Raw genomic sequence first — 20,053 nt, 5'->3', positions numbered from 1 at the left:
AGAAGGACCTTTATGTTTGTATTTTCTACTTAGGACTTTTCTTTAGATAATGTCTCTAGACTCTCATATGGCTGACTGCAGTTCAAGTCCCAGACTGGAGGCTTTAAACTCATGCCAGGCGCGTGTGCACACGTGCCCAAAATCCGGAGAGAATGGAGGAACAGGGATTATGGTGAGGCCATCCCCCCCAGGGGGTGACTTCTCACTTTCTGTCTCTCTATCTCTCTCTGACTCTCAAGCACATGCACCCTATAGCAAAACTCTCTCTAAAAATAATAACTAAACTGTTCAACTAGAAAAAGACTTAAAATTGAACCAAGTGAGCTATCAAGTAGAGAAAAAAAATCCTTAGCATGTATGAATCATTCTACCATCTTTCATAGTTAAATGTTTGTACCCTATTTTTTATAACATGGTTAAGATTAGTGAAACTGATCACCTGTGGTCCTATGAACCATATTTCTTTAGCCCTCATTCAGTGTAATTCCTAATTTTGTCACATTTAAAACTATTGCCCAAAAAATCCTTTTAGGAGTTTGTATAGGTGTCTATATACTTCAAAATAGGTAACAGCATGCCTAAGGGGTATTGAAGAAAGTTGAATCTTAATTAACATAAGTACTTTTTCTTAGCTGTTTATTTATGACAGTGTGTGCATGCACATGGGAGAACGAAGGGGATAAACATGAGCACCCTCCACAGGGTCTGGCCATGCCATCATCTTTCTTCAGCCCTCTGGCCCATCAGGTCCTGGGCACTTGTGCATGTGCTCGCCTGGTGTCAGGCTGGAGGAGCTGGGGACTTGAAATGGATTTGCCAGGTGGGATCTGGCTTCTCTTAAGCATCACATTCCCGCTGCGCTATAGAACCGACCCAGTAATTTTGTTCTAACTAAATCCCAAACCACTTTTTAAGAAACTATTTGAAGGTTCTGATTTTCTAAATGTTACACAACGTGTCCTGGTGAAGACACTAAAGTCTATATAATGCGCTTCTCACATTGAAGTTCGAGGACTGCCTAAGTTTATGTAAAATACTGGATAGTTCATTTTTCATTGACTTTTCTAGTGTTGCTAAGGTACTTCAAACAAAGTTACTCAAATCGGAACTTTTCCTTTCCTAAGGATGAATTTGAAAAATGATAAAAAGTAAAAAGTATAACCATGAATTGCATATGCACAACTTGAGTTAATCACAATACTCTTGAAATTTTCATTTTTCTTATAAGGGTTATCATAGTGAGGACAGTTTCACAAACTTTTCTATTCTAGATAGAAATTTGGGGTTTTTTGTTCATAAATTGTATCATCTTTTCTTAAGTGGTAGTAATTATTATTAGAAATAGGCCATGCTCGGGACCAGCAGTTAGCGTAATGGCTATATCACTGGACTCCCACGTAGTCAACCGCCATTCGAGTCCTGGACCCAGTGACTTAAAGTCACTCCAGGCACATGTGCCTGTGTGCCCAAGATCCCGAGAGGAGAACGGAGAAGGGACTGCAGCGTAGCCATCCCCCCTGAGGGGTGATTTCTCGCATTCTCTGTCTCTGTCTTTCTGCTGAGCACACGTGCTCTATAGCAAAAACCACTCCAAAAAAAAAAGGAAAGAAAGAAATAGGCCATGCTTAAGAGTTCATTTTGAAAAATAACCTTGTTTTCTTATGACACATCAAAGTACTGTATAGGGGAAGGTCAATTCAGAATTTGGTTAGTTGACGTTGTATGAATATCTTTACTGAGCAACTTGAGAAAGATTTAAAGAAAATTTTCAGTGGGACCAAAAATAGAACTACAACAAAAATCTGATTTATATGAATGAAATGTTATGACTATAAGGATATATCACTTGGGCCCAGTAGATTGCATAATCCTTACTTCGCTGGACTCGCACGTAGCCGACCGCGGTTCCAGCCCCAGACCTGGCGCCTTGAAACTCACACCAGGCACATGTGCATGCATGCCCAAAATCCCTAGAGGAGAATGGAGGAGAAGGAGTTGTGGCACTGCCATTCCCATAGGGGATCATTTCTCACTTTCTGTGTCTCTTGACTCTAGTGTGCGCACGTGCCCTACAGCAAAAATCTTTCTTTAAAAAAAAAAAATTGTGAGCCAGCCCGTGGCATGCTGCTTGAGATAGATGTATCCCACATGACCAGTCCCACAGCTTGATTCCACATGCAGATGCTGGAAAAACATACAGGGCCTGTATGTGTGTGTGTGCCCAAAATCCCAAAAGAAGGGAGAGAGAGAGGAGAGGGGATTGTGGTGGGCCCATGTATCATGGGGGATGAATGCTCACTTTCTCTCTCTATTGCATGCACATGCACTTAGATGCATCCTTTGGCAAATTAAAAAAATATATATATAGCATGTCAGTATTCCTAAATAATTACTACAAACCATTAAGTTTCCACTTTAATATACTAGTCTTTTATTTATTTATTTATTTATTTTCTGTTAACCCTGGACTATAGGACTTATAGCAGTTTATAGTTTCGTCTACATGCAGCACAAGGTCAACGAGTTATGTTCAAATCCTGGTTTGGTAAAGCTGTTTTGCATTTAAATATTAAACAAAGTATATTTGGACATCTTAGCAATTTAAGGCCAATTTATCTTTACTTTTTTACAATTATGCTAAGTGTAATTTCAGTATTGTCTCTTACATTTTTTTACCATGGATCTAAGATTGTAAAACTATTTTTTGTTACTTTTTTCAGGTAAAAGTGTAAATTCTTCTCTTGGATCTAGGTGCTTTCATTTAGAATGACAATTGACACTTCTCAGGACTTACTGAGTGATCTCTATATAAAAATACTCCATGAGTATTCTGATTTTGTCACTAAATTCATTTTTCATGTAATGCTCATTCTCTAAAAGTTGTGGTTTAACGATCACTATGCCTACCTTTAAATAGTCACAGGTTCATTTGCATGAGGTATGTGAAAGTACTGTCTTGAAATGAAACCTGTAAATCCAGGATTTATTGTGTGTTTGCAGTGCTTGTATTTCAGTGCTTCTGATCCCCATATTTCTAGATCCATGCAAAGTTATCTGCTGTTTAAATCATGCCTCGTTTTTAAAGATGTTACTGTCAAGCAGTTTTTTACCGAAAGGATATGTATAGTTGTCACTAATGCATTTGTATATGTATACATGAAATTGAATTTTCCAAATTAGAATATTTTTCGGACACATTCCCATTCCTTCCTTGAGAAAAAGCGTGCCATTTAATAAATATGCAGTGAGCTCCAGTTAATTTTTTCCTATCATGTCTTTGTTACTGTTTAGCAGTCAATATAAAAATCAGAAAACAAGAAAGCTAGTGAAATACTGCCTGCAAAGGCTGTGTGTGGCGTGCTCTGTGGTGTAACTGACTGAGATGAATATTGGAACCTTGGTAAGCACGGTCAGAAATGAGGATGAGTTTGCTCAAAAATATTTGGAAGAAGCTGAGGAAAGAATGTTTAAATGAACTGAATAATAATTTCTTTAATTTAATAATAGAGATGGTGTCAACCAACAGAGCCAAACTTTTTATGAAAATTAACTATACATAGTTTATACATAGGATCTCACTTTTAGGAGGCTTTAAATGATTTTCCTCTTTTCAATTAAATCCATCCTTTTCCTCCGTTATCTTTTAGTTCTTAAGACAGAAGAACAAGATAAGTCTATATTGTGTATGTGTGTTTATATCTTATGTATATGTATATGATATGTTGCAGGTTCTGTTAATAAACTTGTACTAAGCTGTGTTGGCATTTGAGTGTACACATAACACAGCATGTGATTCTGTGTACACTGTGAAGGACAGTTTTGACTGTGGAACTACGCTTGATTCGAGTACTTTTCATACAGTTGCTATGATTGTAGTACTTGTCAATTCTCCATTAAAATAATGTGTGTCTTTAAAATGGCAAGTGTAAGGTGCTGTATTAAGTCTGTTTGACCAGCTTATTATTATGTTTGACAAGCTTTCATTCTTATGTATCTTTTGCATATTGTATCACTGTTAAGTATCTTTCTACTTGTGTAAGAATCCGTGTTTGAATTAAACTTCTAAAAGTATAAGAGTTATTTAAAAATCCCATTTTTGTTATATGTATTTAATATAAATCCAAAATATTATCTGTAGACCAAATAAATATATATTTTAGATGTGATCATTAAAGTTGCTATGTGGCATTTTTCCTTGTAGCTGTCACAAGATGAATGTAGAGGCACATTGTACAAATACAGACCTGAAGAGATAGATATCGATGTAAGTATCGGCATGGTATGTTTTGTCAGCACTCTGTCAGAACATTGGAAATCAGGATGAGCAAAATTCCTTTTTCTCCCATGTCCTCCAGAATAACATCTGAAAATTAGTAGGTTTTTTTCTTTTGCAAAGTTATAGAAGACTAGAAGCAAATACTAATATGTCTTCTACAGAAGATCTCAAGCTCTAGAAATTCTATTACGGCTCCGTTTTTAATTAAATTTGGTCCCTTTTAAATATTTCACGTTGCCAGTTGGCCACGTATCCTCCCGTTTCCCTCTGCACTTTCTCATTTCAACACCGTCCCCTGGTGTAGCTTGAGTGTTGTTATCTTACAAAGATAAGGTGATTAATTTTAGTAGACAAGTGGCAGAGAATATGAAGTCCCAAATTTCCTGCTTGCTTGTTACATCCTGATGTTTGAGACATTTTTCCAGATTGTCCAGGGTTTTTATTTTGAGACACCAGAGAACTGCTCTATCATACTCTAGATGTTTAGTAGCTCATAGTCTCATATTTTTATAATTTAAAAAATTGGGGCAGTACTAAGAATTTGAAACGTTAAAACTGTTTAAAGTGATTTTTTTCCTCCATTATCAATATCTTTCTTTGTACTATTACAATTAGAAGCAATCTTGTTTTTTATTTTTGGAGAGGTTTTTGCTATAGGGTGCATGTGCTCACCAGAAAGACAGAGAGAGACAAAGAGATAGAAAGCGAGAAATTACCACCCAGGGGAGATGGCCACACCGCAATCCCTTCTCCTCCATTCTCCTCTCAGGATCTTGGGCACGCACGCACATGTGCCTGGTGTGAGTTTAAGCCACCGGGTCCGGGACTCAAACCGCAGTCAACTACATGGGAGTCCGGCAACATAGCCATTACTCTAACTGCTGGTCCCTTTATACTCTTTTCTAATAACCTAAGAGCACAATTTTTTAAAGAACTATTTATTTTATTTTATTTGTTTTTATTATTTTTAATTTGACCAGAGAGAAAGGAAAAGTGAGAAAGCAAGCCGCCAGGTCCAGCACTCGAACCTTGGTTAGCCATGTAGGAGTCCAGCACCTTTATTAATCACTGTGCCACCTGCAGGTCCCTAAGAGCACAATTTTTAAAATATATGAAAAGAGAATGTAAATGTAGTTTGTGTTCTAATTAAAGACTGCAGATATCACATACCCTGTCCAACAGATTGTTGGGGTGAAATCATAACCGCATTAAAATGTTAGAATAAGAGACTGCTAGATTACGAAGGATATTTTGACCGATGTAGATTAAATAGTATGGTTAAAATAGTATGGTTCACTTTGCTTTTCCATGTGTATTTTTAAGCATCCTATTTTTGTAAGCTATATTTTCATTTTCATTGTACTGGTTGAAATAAAAATTGACCTAAGTATGTATTACATGGCTGTTTTAAATGTGTTTTTCTGTCATATCATGACTACCTACCTCCAGTTACCAGAAAAATAAAAAATTGCTAACAAAAGATATCTTCTTCTATAACCTAGGCTAAGTTAAGCCGATTATGTGAACAAGATAAAGTGGTACATGCTCTGGAAGAGAAACTTCAGCAGCTCCACAAGGAGAAAGTAGGACAATTATGTTTATTATCTATAATTGACATTACTTTATATGATGGTTATCGGGACATTGATAACTAAAGTAAAAAGAATTCATTCAATGTTGCGGAACATTAAGTGTAGTTCTTTTTATTATAATAGTACACACTTGAGCAAGCTTTGCTATCAGCCAGCCAAGAGATAGAAATGAATGCAGATAACCCAGCGGCCATTCAGACAGTGGTGTTGCAGAGAGACGATTTACAAAACGGACTGCTCAGTACATGTCGAGAACTTTCTCGGGCCACGGCCGTAAGTAGATTGTTTTTTTTTTCTTGGTTAGAGTCATAGAAAGATTAGGATTTCTTCTTTCCTCTGTAACTGGGCTGTCTTTAGGGTTGTTCTTTATTATGACAAGAAATATTAATTTGTTTTTAATATGTGAGTCGTTAGGATCATAAAAATAAAAGATTATCTTTATTTCTGTGATTAACAGGCATTTTATTCTTTGTGAAGTGGATGCTTTACATGGGTTATAAACATTCCTCTTTTATGTATTATGCAATTAAAAAATTCTGAAACATGTTAAAATTTATTACACTAAGAAAATAAATATTTTGTGGGTTTTAGAGGATTTAGAATTTGGTAAGGTGGTCATTAGACTCATTTAACCAACTGTTTCTATAAAAGACACCTGTGAAACGCTTTTAAGAGGCTGTCAACATAACCATTTCATAGCTGCAGCGTGATCTAAGTTTAGATGATAGGTTTGAGTAAGAAATATAATTAGCAGAACCTTTTAACCCGTAGTTGGTTACCTTTATAAGATTCTGGGGATTACCAGATCTAAACATCGTAGTTAGAGTTTATAAAGTGAGTGTTTTATGAGTTTAAACAGTCTGCTTTAGATCCTATGATGTGGGCATCTCTAAACATAGTAAGAGCACCTGCCCAAGCAACCCTTTGAAAGAGAAATCCTACCAAAAGCCACCCTACTGTAGAAAAGTGCTAACATACCCACATCTGTACCTTCAAGGGGCTATATTTAGGAAGCAGCTCCCTTTCAAGAAGTAGCTTTGTAGCTTCAAAGATGCCAGTCTTTACAGGTTGGAATCCTATGAGTATCTCAACATGGCTCCTTTTTTTTCAAATTTGCTATAGAGCACATGCACTCACCAAGAAGTCTTGAGGGGGGAGAGAGAGAGAGCAAGTGAGCACAGTACCCCTGCCCCCAGAGGAGATCGCTGTGCCGCAGTCCCTTCTCCTCCTGGGGTTTGGGCATGCATGCATGCACAGAGAGCTGGTATGGATTCCAAGCCTCGGGGCCCAGGATTAGAACCATGTGTCAGCCACATAGGAATCCTGCTGCCTTAATCACCATGCCACCAGTTGGCCCACCATAGTTTCCATTCTAAACTATAACATTTCAGATAGGAGCTGTTTTTTTTTTCCTTCCAGTTTTTGCTGTAGGGCACACGGGCTCACCAGATAGAGACAGAGAGGGGGAAGTGAGAAATTACCACCCAGGGGAAATGACCGCACTATGATCTGTTCTCCTCTCAGGATTTGGGGCATGTATGAACACAACACCTAGCTTGATTCTCAGGCCAGTGGGTCTGGGACTTGAACCATGGAGTCGGCCATGTGGGATTCAGTTCCTCAACCTCCACGCCACCTGCTGTCCCTAGATGTGAACTTTGTTTTTTCTTGAGAGATCTTTGCTCTAGGGTATGTGTGCTCACCAGACACAGAGAGAGAGAGAAAGTGAAAAATCACTCCCTGGGGTTGTAGGGGCAGGATGACCATGCTTCAGTCTCTTCTACTCCTTTCTCCTCTCAGGATTTGGGGCTCACACACACATGCACCCAGTTTGAGTTTCAAGCCTCGAGGTCCAGAACTCAAACTGCCATAAGTCATGTGGGAGTCCAGCACCTTAACCACTGCACCACATCCTGACCCTGATATGAACTATTTTCCAGGGAACATACGGTTTTAAATAAATCAAAACCTAGTTTTTATGAGTCTCTTATATTTCTATTCCCTTTTTATTTATTTATTTTTTTTTTAGAGGTTTTCGCTATAGGGCACGCACGCTTGCCAGACAGACAGACAGACAGAAAGCGAGAAATCACCCCCCAGGGGGGATGGTCACGCCGCAATCCCTTCTCCTCCATTCTCCTCTTGGGATCTTGGGCACGCATGCACACACGCCCGGCGTGAGTTTTAAGCCACTGGGTCCGTGTGGGAGTCCAGCGACATAGCCATTATGCTAACTGCTGATTCCCCTCTATTCCCATTTTTAAAATAGTATTGTTTCTGTTAAATCATTTGAGTCTTTAAGTATACTGTGATAATTATAGACTTTAAAAAAATTTGTATTATCCTTTCCATTGTGAGCTCCTTGAAATTAGAAACTATGTCTCATTCATCTTTGTTGCTCTAGCATCGGGCACTGTAGGAATGTGCATCGAAAATTAGATAAAAGGGGCCCAGCTACCGTGTTGCAGCAGTAACTATAGTGCCCTGCAGTGCTGGAAGCCGTATGGCCACCACAGTTTGGATCCTGGGTCAGCCTGAAAAGCATGCCAGCTGGTGTGCTAGCACAGCATCCAGTCTCCTGAGAAGCTAAGGGGCTGGGGAAAGAGGGTTGTAGCCTAGTGAAACCTCATGGGAGATGCTTTCTCTCTCTCTCTCTTTCTCAACAAGAACACAAATCATTTTTATTCATTTACTTTTCATTGTTTTAAATCCTTGAGGCGTACAGCATCACACAGATTCTCTGTCCATGCTTTCTGTCTCTCATGTGAGTATGCTTTCTATCATTTGATGAATGGAGCCCAGACAGTAGTACCATGTAAAACTCATACTCTCTGAATCTGACTCATGTGACGGTTCTGGGTTCATATCCAGAAACCTCCTTGAGGACACTGGGAATGTCCATATCCATGATCTGGAGCTGGTACTGATACCCTGTTGAGGAGTCCAGGCTGTTGAGGGGAGTGGGGGGTGGGTGGGGGCTATCTTGCTTATGGAAAGAAGAAAGAAAAAAACTTTTTATGATGATGAATGATTGGGATGAGTACCCTCTCCACAATTATAGAGCTGTTAAATTATATGTCTAGAACTCAGATTCAGGTTTTTTACGATAATCCAAAAGACTTAGAGCCACGTGGATTTTTGTACTGTCATAAGCAGTGTCCCTGAAACATTGTGTAGAGCTAATCAGTGATGGGTAAGATCTGGATAAGAAGGAAGAGGAAGGAGGGTGGTTCATACGGACCAAAACCCCTAATGCCACAACACAGACCTGCGCACATGGGAGACATGCTTGGAGAAGCAGGAAATAGAACTGACTCACTAACTGAAATAGATAATTCCTAAAGATTATTTAATTTTATTTATTTATTATTATTATTTAATTTGGCCAGAGAGAGATATGAGAGAGAGGGAAAGTGGGAAAGCAGGTCCGGGACTCTAACCATGATCGACCATGTGGGAGTCCAGTGCCCTTAACCACCATGTCACCTGCCGCCCCCAAATAGAAAATTCCTACCGGAGGATAGAGAATTTGAGATTAGCAAGGGAAAACGAGATTCCACTGTAATGTTAGCAAATGAAAGGCTCGGTGTCTCTCTGATACCCTGAGTCAAGTCAAAATGCTGCCAACTAGCTAATGACACGGTGTCTGTTCTTGAAATTCCCAGTTCAGAACATTCCTTCCCTTGCCAACTGGGCTGCTTAGTAACTGAAATTTTATCAGAACACAGAATGGGCTCCATCCTAAGGTTAACTTCCATCCCAATGGAAAGTTTGTAAAACTTGTCTTAATAGAAATGAATTGTGTTTGAGTCCCCCGTTGTTTGGTTGTTACTCTGTATAATCACCTTCCTGGTTTCTTTTTCCTTGGCTCCAGCATTTATCAGTGAATATGGCAAATCCTCTGAATATGTTCTCTTCACAGTTTCCGCATAGAATACAAACTGATATTTGGGCCTTGATATAAGCTTACCTACTTCAGTCGCTTCAGGCTACAGACGTTAGTATGTGCGTGGCACCCTACAGGCGCATGGGTGGAACTCGGAGTGCTGATTCGATGTGGCCTTGAATCACTCTCATGCTGGCAGGATCTCACAGGGTTCCTGTGATTCCCTCACAGTCAGGGCACGGCACTGGTTCGGATCTCAGCTGTGGGTGAGGTGACGTTAAGACCTCTGGATAGCAAAGCTTTAATTCCGAGAATATTTTCTCCTTAACTGGTTGGCCATAAAGCTGCATAAAACTAGGATTAGTGGGACCAGCAGATGGCATAACAGTTACGTCACTGGACTCCCACATGGCTGACTGCAGTCTGAGTCCCGGACCCAGCAGCTTGAAATTCACACCCAGCACATGTGCATGCGTGCCCAAAATCCTGAGAGGAGAACGAGGAGAAGAGATTGCAGTGTGACCATGTCCCCTGTGGGGTGATATCTCAATTTCTGTCTCTCATACCCCTGTGGGGTCATTTCTCACTTTCTATCTCTCTCTTTCTCTCTGTCTCCCTGGTGAGCAAACGTGCTCTATAAAAAAACCTCTCAGAAAAAAAAAAGCTAGGTTTAGTACAGGGTAAATGCATTAAGCAATATTCTCTGTACATTTACTTGTTTTTATATCATCCATCTGCTATTTTTATTGAAAAGCAATATTAAGTTTTCTCTTTTAAAAATAACTATGGATGCCTGTTATGGTACAGGCTAGGATTCCTCCAAAGCACTGAATAATCTCTTCATTTTTAAAAATTATTTCATTTAACTTTATTTATTTATTTATTTTCATTTGACCAGAGTGGGGCAGGGGGAGGGAAAGTAAGAAAGCAAGCAACCCACTAGGCCTGGGACTCGAACCACAGCCAGCCATGTGGGAGTCCAGTGTCCTTAACCACCTCGCCACCTGCCTGCCCCCAGAATAATCTCTTAAGTGAGGAAATATATTTTAGAAATGAGCATACAGTGAATTTTTATACATGTGTATAAACTTAACATCAATATCTCAAATAATCTCCTACAGAATATCAAGGCAAATAATATAATGTAGTTAAAGCTATATTGTTGCTCAATATATTGTTGTAGGAGAATCAGAAATCTAAGGACATCAATATAGCAATTAGAGATTGCTCTCATTCGTATGTTTGAACCTACATGTTTTGAAGATATCATTATGCTCATTAAGTCTATCCTTCATTAAATAACCACTATTAAATATACCAAGTGTATCAGAACCAGCAGGTGGCGTGGTGGTTAAGGTGCTGGATTCCCACATGGCCGAATGCAGTTAGAATCCCTGACCTGGCAGCTTGAAAATCATGCAGGGTGATTGTGCATACATGCCCGTAAATTGTCATGGAATATTCTGAAACATTTTAGTATTATTTTCAAGATGTTTTTGCCTTAGGGCACATGCACTTATCAGAGAGAGACAGATAGTGAGAGGGAAAATGAAAAATCTCACCCCTCCCCGGGAGGATGGCTACACCACAATCCCTTCTCCATTCCCCTCCCAAGATCTTAGACATGCACATACATGTGCCTGACGTGATATTTATGCCACTGGGTCCAGGATTCTAACCACAGTCAACCGTGTAGTTCTCAACAACGTAACTGCTACACCATCCACTGACCCCAGAATTTTTTTTAAGGTGTTTGCCATAGAGCACATCTGCTCATGGAAGAGAGACAGAAACAGTGAGAGAGAAAATGAGAAGTCGCCCTGGGGAGGGCTGGCCACACCACAAACCCTTCTCCTCTATTCTCTTCCTGGGATTTTGAGAACACATACACATGCACCTGACATGATCTTCAAGCCACCAGGTCCAGGACTCAAACCATGGTTGCCATGTGAGGAGTCCAGTGCCTTAACCGCCACACCACCTGCTGACCCCAAGGATTACTTTTTTTGTTTGTTTTTTTTTTCAAGTTTCTTGCTATGCACATTCACTCACCAGAGAGAGACAAAGAAGGAAAGACAGAAAGCGAAAAATCACCCCCCAGGGCTCATGGCCGCACTGCAATCCCTTCTCCATTCTCCTCAGGATTTTGCCCACACACACACACACCTGGGGTGAGTTTTAAGCCACCAGGTCCGGGGCTAGAACCACGGTCAGCTCCAAGGGAGTCCAATGGCATAACCATTACACAATTTGCTGGTCCCCCAGGATTGTTATAAATGCCGTGGTTATTTACTGATCTCAGTTCCACCAAAAAGGGACAGCTGGACGTTATAAGCCTTCTGAAATGCTGCAGTGAAAAGAACCCGGCAGTTCCTATGAGGCATTTTTACCAAAAAAATCAAATCTGAATCTCACTGAACTTCAGTATCAACTCCCAGTTTCTAGGAACCACAAGAAACAAACAAGCATGCTAAGCAATATCAGAAGAATTCAGTTAGTGGGGACAGCAGGTGATGTAGTAGTTAAAGTGCTAGACTTTCACAAGGCTGACTGTGGTTTGAATCCCAGACCTGGTAGCTTGCTTTCTCACGTTCCCAATCTCTCTCACTCGCTCTCTCGCTCTCTGTCTCTATCTGGTGAGCACATGTGCCCTGTAGCAAATTTTAAAATAATAATAATGATAAATAAAAATTAAATAATTCAGTGCAAAAATTCAGTTAGCAAACTCTAGAACAAGAGAAATTCTACAAAACAAATAGTCTCTTTATCAATTAAATAGCAAGGAAATTGAGAAGGAGGTAGGGGAATTACTATAATTTATTATTTTTAACATTTATTTATTTATCTATTTATTTTTTGTGATTTCAGGCTGCCAGAAATAGAACTTGAACCAGTCAGCCATGTGAGAGTCCAGTACCTCAACCACCACACCACCTGCTGACCCCATTTTATGATTTTTTTTAATTATTTTATTTAACTGTATTTATTTGTTTATTTTTCTTTGACCAGAGAGGGGAAAAGTGAGAGGAGGGAAGTGAGAAAGCAAGCCACCAGGTCCAGGACTCGAACCACAGTCGGCCATGTGGGAGCTCAGCGCCCTTAACCACCATGCCACCTGCCAGCCCCTCCTTCTTTTTTAAAATTATTTCAGTTAACTTTATTTATGTATTTGTTTATTTTAATTTGACCAGAGAGGGACAGAGTGAGAGAGAAAGAGAGGGAAAGTGAGAAAGCAAGCCAATTTATTATTTTATTTTTTTAAATGATACCTATTAATCATTTTAAAAGTAAAACTTTCTCTTTTTTGTTTTTCTTTCTTTAGCCATATATAATGAAATATTTGTAAATAAAATTATATGATGTTTTGTGTTTGCTTTAAAATAATTCCTATGACAGATAGGTGCTGTAGATGAAACTCCATTGGCCAGGTAGTGATAGCTGTTAAGTTTATTTGGTAGTTGGCACTACTTTTGCGTACATTTGGAAATTTCCATTTGGTGCATTTAAAGATGAAGACAAAGGTTTTTTTTTTAAAATCACTAAATGGTCAGGGCCGGCAGGTGGCGTGGAGGTTAAAGGTGCTGGACCCACATGGCTGACTGCAATTCAAGTCCTGAACCTGGTGGCTTGCTGTCTCACTTTCTCTTTCTCTCTCTCTCTGTCTGGTCAAACTTTATAAAAAATAATAATAAATGGAAATAAATAATTCTTTAAAAAAAAACACTAAATGGTAACAAAAGTGTAGGACGATAATACTTCTTTATGTTTTCCTATATTCTGGCTTTTGTATTTTTTTTATATCTAGAATTTTATATAATAAAGAGTAAGCACATTCTTTGAGATCAGCCATGTTTCAAAGATAACCTTAGAGGAAAAGGTTCTAAGACAAAAAGTAGAATGGCTATGTAGTAGTCATATACTAGAAATTCAAGATACAAATAACTTCATAACTGTGCATGATCTAGTTTATTCACACTTGTATACAAATTTGAATTTGGTCCCTTTAAATACCGCTTTAGTTTTTAAAAAGTCTGTACAGGGGCCAGCACGTGGCTGGTGGTTCAGATGTTGAACTCCCACATGGCCAACTCCAGTTCGAGTCCTGGATACTGTGGCTTGAAAATCATGCTAGGCGAGTGTGTATGCATGCCCAAAATCCCAAGAGGAGGCTGGAGGACAAGGAATTGCCGTGTGGCCATCACCCCAGGGAGTGTTTTCTTACTTTCCCCCTCTCTGTCTCTCTCCAACAAATGTATGCACCCTATGACAAAAACCTTGGGGGTGGGGGGAACCACTGTGGTCATTATGAGATAGTATAGTGAGTTATGTTATGTGCTGTTAGTAGATAATGATTTTATATGAGAATTGGTTATATGACAAGACAAACATGAAAGACAATTATTCTTTGTTAAAAAAATATTGGGGGCCAACCACATGGTGTGGTGGCTAAGACAGCTAGATCCCAAGTGGCTGACTGTGCTGTTTGAGGCCTAGGACCAGCGGCTTAAAAAACACACCAGTTGGGACAAGCAGTTGGCAAAATAGTTATGTTGCTGGACTCCCACACGGCTGACTGTGGTTCAAGTCCTAGGCCCACCAGCTTGAAACTCAAACCAAATACATATGTGTGCATGCCCAAAAAAGCCGAGAGGAATAGAGGAGAAGGGGTTACAGTATGGCCATCTCCCTAGGGGCTGATTTCTTGCTTTCTGTCTCTCTGGCAAGCACACGTGCCCAAAATTCCAAGAGCAGAATGGAGGAAAAGGGACTGTGGCATGGCTTTGCCCCATAGGAGTTAATTTTTCACTTTCAGGACCAGGAGATGGTGTAATAGTTGTATTGCTGGACTCTCACAGAGTCAACCACAGTTCACATCCCCCACCAGTCGCATGTGTGTGCATGCCCAAAATCCCAAGAGGAAAATGGAAGAGAAGGGATTGTGGTATGGCCATCCCCACTGGGAGGTTATTTCTTGCTTTCTGTCTCTCTGTCTCTCTCTGTCTCTCTGGCAAGTGTACCTGCCCTGTCATAAAAATGTCTCATAAAAAGAAAAATTTCTCACTTTCTCTCTGTCTCCAGTGATTGCATGTACCCTAAAGCATTTTTTTTTAAAAAAAAAAAGACAGCTGTTTAAATAACTACACACATTCTTAAAATCTGTGCCAAGAAATTTCTACATTCAGAAGGCAAAATGAAAAAAAGTGAAATCAGATAAACTTTCCTTTGATTAATCTCAGAAATCAACTGCTTCTAGTATCTGGTTGGCAGGATTGTTAACAGTTGAATGATAGTGAGTGACGAAAAAAATAATATTTTTCTGTGTATGCCTACCTGATTCTCAAAACATAATCATTAATTTAAACATTGCAATGCCTTACTATTCAGTGATTTAGTAGTGGACGCTATTTTGTAATACCACTTAAAATTGGAAAGAAATGTTTGAAGCGTAATGGAAGAAACCAGCTGGTGTGGGCCAGCTCTATGGCACAGCAGGGATGTCCTGCTGCTCAGGAGGGTTTAGGCTCTAATGGCGACCATAGTTTGAATCCCCCAGTCCAGGCAGCCTGAAACGTGCCAGGTACATGCGAATGGCCAAGAGCTGCCAGGCTGGAACACTGGAAAGAGAAGTGTGGCGATGTGACCACGGCATATGGGGAGGTGCCCTCTGTCTCTCTCACTGTCCAGTCCTCACGGTGCTCCATTGTGAGTAAAGAAGGCACAGTGAGAAGCAGCAGCTGTGAATCATTCTACTGCGTCTATTCTATTCCCTTGCCCTCATTTTGAAACTAAAATTCTGTTCATTCCTTACCAAAACTATGTGTTTTATTTTTTTTTAAATAGAAAAGCAGAATAATGAATTGGGACCAGCAAGTGGTTAATAAGGTGTTGGACTCCATGGCTGACCGTGGTTCAAGTCCCAACCCGGTGGCTGGCTTTCTCACTTTCCCTCTCTATCTCTGTCTCTCTCTGACAAACATACACACCCTATAGCAAGTAAAAATAAATAATAACAATTAAAATTAAAGGATTCTTTAAGCAAAAGAAAAGAACAGAATATTTAATTGATACTGGTTAGATTAAAACTTAGAAACCCTAAGTGAGAGACCAACCAGAAGTAAACCAGTCTATTACCTCTTAGTATATTGACAATAATTTCCTTGGTTATTGAAAAGAGAGAGGCTGGGGGCAGCAGATGGCGTAATGGCTGTGTCACTGGACTCCCATGTAGACAACCGTGGTTCGAGTCCTGGACCCAGTGGCTTATACTCAGGCCGGGCACGCGTGCATGCATGCCCAAGATCCGGAGAGGAGAATGGAGGAGAAAGGATTGCAGTGTGGCCATCCCCCCAGAGGGTGATTTCTTGCTTCCTGTCTCTGTCTTTCTGGTGAGCACACACACCCTATAGCAAAAACCTCTCCCAATAAGTAAATAAATAAATAAATAAATGGAATTAAATAAATATTTTTTTAAATCAAGATCCTGATTCCTTCTGTACATCCACAAAAAAAAAAAGAAAAGGAAAGAAAGAAAGAGAGAGAGAGAGAGACAGTGTGACAGTGAAATACAGGAATAGCAATTTAAATGTGGGGACCAGCAGATGGCCTAATGGTTATGTCACTGGAGTCACACATAGTTGACCACGGTTCAGATGGCTTAAAACTCATGCCAGATGCGTTTACCTGCATGCCCAAGAGAATGGAAGAGAAGGGATCGCAGCATGGCCATCCCCCTGGGGGATGATTTTTGTCTCTGTCTCTGTCTCTCCGGCAAGCGCACACACCTATAGCAAAAATCTCTCTTTGAAAAAAAAAAAAGAATTTCAACTTGAGCCCAGCAGTGATAGGCAGTGCTAAGACACTGCTTCACAAGCTGGGAGCAAGCCGAGGGCCAGACTAGGTACCGTCGAGTCCACCTGTAATCCCACTGATGTGGAGAGGATGAGACAGGAGGATCAGGAGCTCAGGCTGGCCTGGGAACCATAAGAAGACCTGTCTAACAAAGAGCAAGGTAGGAACTAGCCAGTCACGTGGTGGTTTAGGCTCTTGGAGCCCACGTGGCTGGCTACGCAGTTCAAAACCCTGACCGAGCAGCTTTAAAAACAGAACAGGCACATGTGCGTGCATTCCCAAAATCCAGATTAAAATGGAGGAGGAGGGACTGAGGCACACTATACCCTCTGGGGAGTGTTTCTCTCTCGGCCTTTCTTTCCCCGCCTCTGGTGAGCATGCACACCTTATGGCAAAACTTCTTTAACAAAAAATAAAAATAAAAAAAGAGCTAGGACTGGTGTGCACATAAGGTCACGTTGGGATGTGTACATAGCACATTGTGTAATTATTCCCATGAGTCGGTTGTTTTTCTTGGTGGTATTTTTGGGGTTTTTTTTGTTTGTTGGTTTGGGGTTTTTTTTGAGAGTTTTTTTGCTGTAAGGGCACATGCGCTCATTTTTGGGGTTTTTTTTGTTTGTTGGTTTGGGTTTTTTTTTGAGAGTTTTTTTGCTGTAAGGGCGCATGCGCTCATCTAAAAAACAGAGACAGACAGAAAGCGAGAAATCACCCCACAGGGATGGCCAACCTGCAGTCCCTTCTCTATTCTCCTCTCGGGATCTTGGGCACACACGCACACGTGCCCAGTGTGAGTTTAAGCCACTGGGTCCAGGACTCCAACCGCAGTCGGCTACACGGGAGTCCAGCAACATAGCCCTTACGCCAACTGCTGGTCTCAAGTCAGTTTTTCAATTGTCATCAATTTTGGGTAAGAAAAAGAAAGTTCTCTTTATTAAAAACTTGGAAATGCATCATTAGTCCTATCCCTTTTTTCTTTTTTTCATCCCTAGGTTTTTGCCATGGAGTGCACTTACCAGAGATACAGAGAGGGAAAGTGAAAAATCATGCCCTGTTTTTAAGCCACCGGGTCTGAGACTCGAACCAAAGTCAGCCATGTGGGAATCCTGTACCTTAACCACCATGCCAGCCCCTGGCCTGGTCCCATTCCTTTCTTATTAAAGATCATAATATATATCTTCTTTTTCTTTTTTTTTTGAGAATCATTTAACTTTATTTCATTTACTTATTTTAATCTGACCAGAGAGGGACAGAGAGAGAGAAAGAAAATGAGAAAGCAGCTGCCAGGTCCAGGACTCAAACCGCAGTCAGCCACATGGGAGTCCAATGCCTTTGACCACTACACCACCTGCTGGTCCCCATAGTATGTATCTTCTATATAGCTCTATAGTGTGATACTAAATTCTTCATTGATTTTTTTGGTAGTCCAGGGTTTCATGCACTTGAGTATTGTAGACCTTCTTGACTTGTTTTTTTCCCCTAGGGTGGTCAAGCCTGGTCTTGGTGCAGGCTAAAAAGAAACAACCACTGGGGACCAGCAGTTAGCATAATGGCTATGTCGCTGGACTCCCATGTAGTCGACTGGGGTTCGCGTCCCGGACCCGGTGGCTTAAAACTCACGCCGGGCGCGTGTGTGTGCATGCCCAAGATCCCGAGAGGAGAATGGAGGAGAAGGGATTGCGGCGTGGCCATCCCCCCTGGGGGGTGATTTCTCGCTTTCTATCTCTCTGTCTGTCTCTTGTCTGTCTGGCGAGCGCACGTGCCCTATAGCAAAAACCTCTCCAAAAAAAAAAAAAAGAAATAACCACTATTAAAACTAGAAAAGAAAAAAGCAAGAAAGCCCAGCATGGCTGCACAGCAGCAGTGTGCTGTGACCAAATGGAAGATGGAGGTTCAGTTCCTGGGTGACCTGTGTATGCCTCACACACACATGCTCCCGTGACCCTGCCTGACTGGGAAGGCTGGAGGGAGGGTCACTGTGTGAGACCCGGTGAAGGGAGCTTGTCTGTCTGTGTCTGTCTCTCTCTCTCTCTCTCTCTCTCTCAAAAGAAATAAGTAAACTTAAATATTCTTGTTAGGGGCCCAGCAGGTGGTGTGGTGGTTAAGGTGCTGGACTCCCACATGGCTTACTGTGGTTCCAGTCTTGGACCTGACAGCTTGCTTTCTCGCTTTCCCACCCTCTCTTTCTCTCTCTAGTCAAATTTTAAAAGTAATAACAATAATAATAAATTAAATAATTCTCTAGAAAAATAATAAAATTAAAAAATCTAGTTGGGCCAGCTCATAGCACAGCGTTTTAAGCATGGTGCAGATGGAGGGAACTGATTCCATGCCCAACTGTGTTCAAATCCTGGCCCTAGAGACTTGAGAAACATGCCACACACTTGTGCACACACATGCACAAAATCCAGATGAGATGGAGAAATGGAGGGAAAGGATTGTAGCAGGACCAGACCCCATTGGGAATTGCTTTCTCCTCCCTCCCTCCCTCTCTCTCTCTCTCTCTCTCTCTCTCTCTCTCTCTCTCTCTCTTTCTCTGATGAGCCCATGTGTCTTATAGACAAAAACTAAAAAAAAAAATGAATAAATTTGTTTTGCTCAATGTATAGTATGTCTTTTTTTCCTTTTCCTTTTTTTTTTTGTTTTTTTGGGGGTTTTTTTGTTTGTTTGTCTTTTAGTTTTGCTGTAGGGCACATGCACTTACCAAAGACAGACAGAGAAAATGAAAAATCACTCCATGTGTGTGAGGGGGTGGGGAGGGCAAGCTGCAATCCCTTCTCCTCTCAGGATTTTGGACCCACATGCGTACACGCCCAGTGTGTTTCTCAAGCCACCAGATCTGGCATTCATGCAGAGTCGGCCACCTGGGATCCAGCTGCCTTAGCTACCTCGCCACTGGCTGGCCCAACTACACCAGTTTCTAAACCCTAGAAAGGTTTTGTTTCTAAGTGGTGATGCCATGAAAGCACATTTTTCCTCATGAAAGTAATGAACGCTCTTTGATTTTAGGAACTGGAACGAGCATGGCGAGAATATGATAAATTAGAATATGATGTAACTGTTACCCGGAACCAGATGCAGGAGCAGCTAGATCGCCTTGGTGAAGTTCAGGTACGAAGTATAATGTTTTTACATGCTTTTCATGGTGCTCTACAGGCCCACCTTGTTAGGTTTTTATGTCACCGGCTACCTACCATCTGGACTCGAATACTCGGAGTTCCCGGAGTCTTACTATCTTCCCAAGTAGCCATCTCTTTTGTTTAAAAATCCTTTATCCAGGGAACCAGCAGTTAGCGTAATGGCTATGTCGCTGGACTCCCACGTAGTCGACTGCAGTTCGCGTCCCGGACCCAGTGGCTTAAACTCATGCCAGGCGCGTGTGCGTGCGTGCCCAAGATCCCGAGAGGAGAATGGAGGAGAAGGGATTGCGGCGTGACCATCCCCCCTGGGGGG

General features: G+C 40.9%; 1 protein-coding gene across 1 annotated transcript in view; it reads left to right on the top strand.

Moving 5' to 3' along the window:
* The window catches only part of PLEKHA5 (pleckstrin homology domain containing A5), a gene marked incomplete at its 5' end in the record, with an annotated part of 303,433 nt that overhangs the window by 237,960 nt on the left and 45,420 nt on the right, over window positions 1–20,053 (top strand). Inside the window, 5 exon segments of the mRNA XM_006155093.3 lie at window positions 3,648–3,683; window positions 4,202–4,264; window positions 5,779–5,859; window positions 5,992–6,141; window positions 19,610–19,711. Coding sequence (XP_006155155.2) covers window positions 3,648–3,683; window positions 4,202–4,264; window positions 5,779–5,859; window positions 5,992–6,141; window positions 19,610–19,711 — 432 coding nt within the window.

The sequence above is a fragment of the Tupaia chinensis genome, unplaced genomic scaffold (genome assembly GCF_000334495.1).
Source record: "Tupaia chinensis unplaced genomic scaffold, TupChi_1.0 Scaffold000434_1, whole genome shotgun sequence".
NCBI classification, from domain to species: Eukaryota; Metazoa; Chordata; class Mammalia; order Scandentia; family Tupaiidae; genus Tupaia; species Tupaia belangeri.
This window is presented reverse-complemented; position numbering and strand designations above follow the sequence as displayed.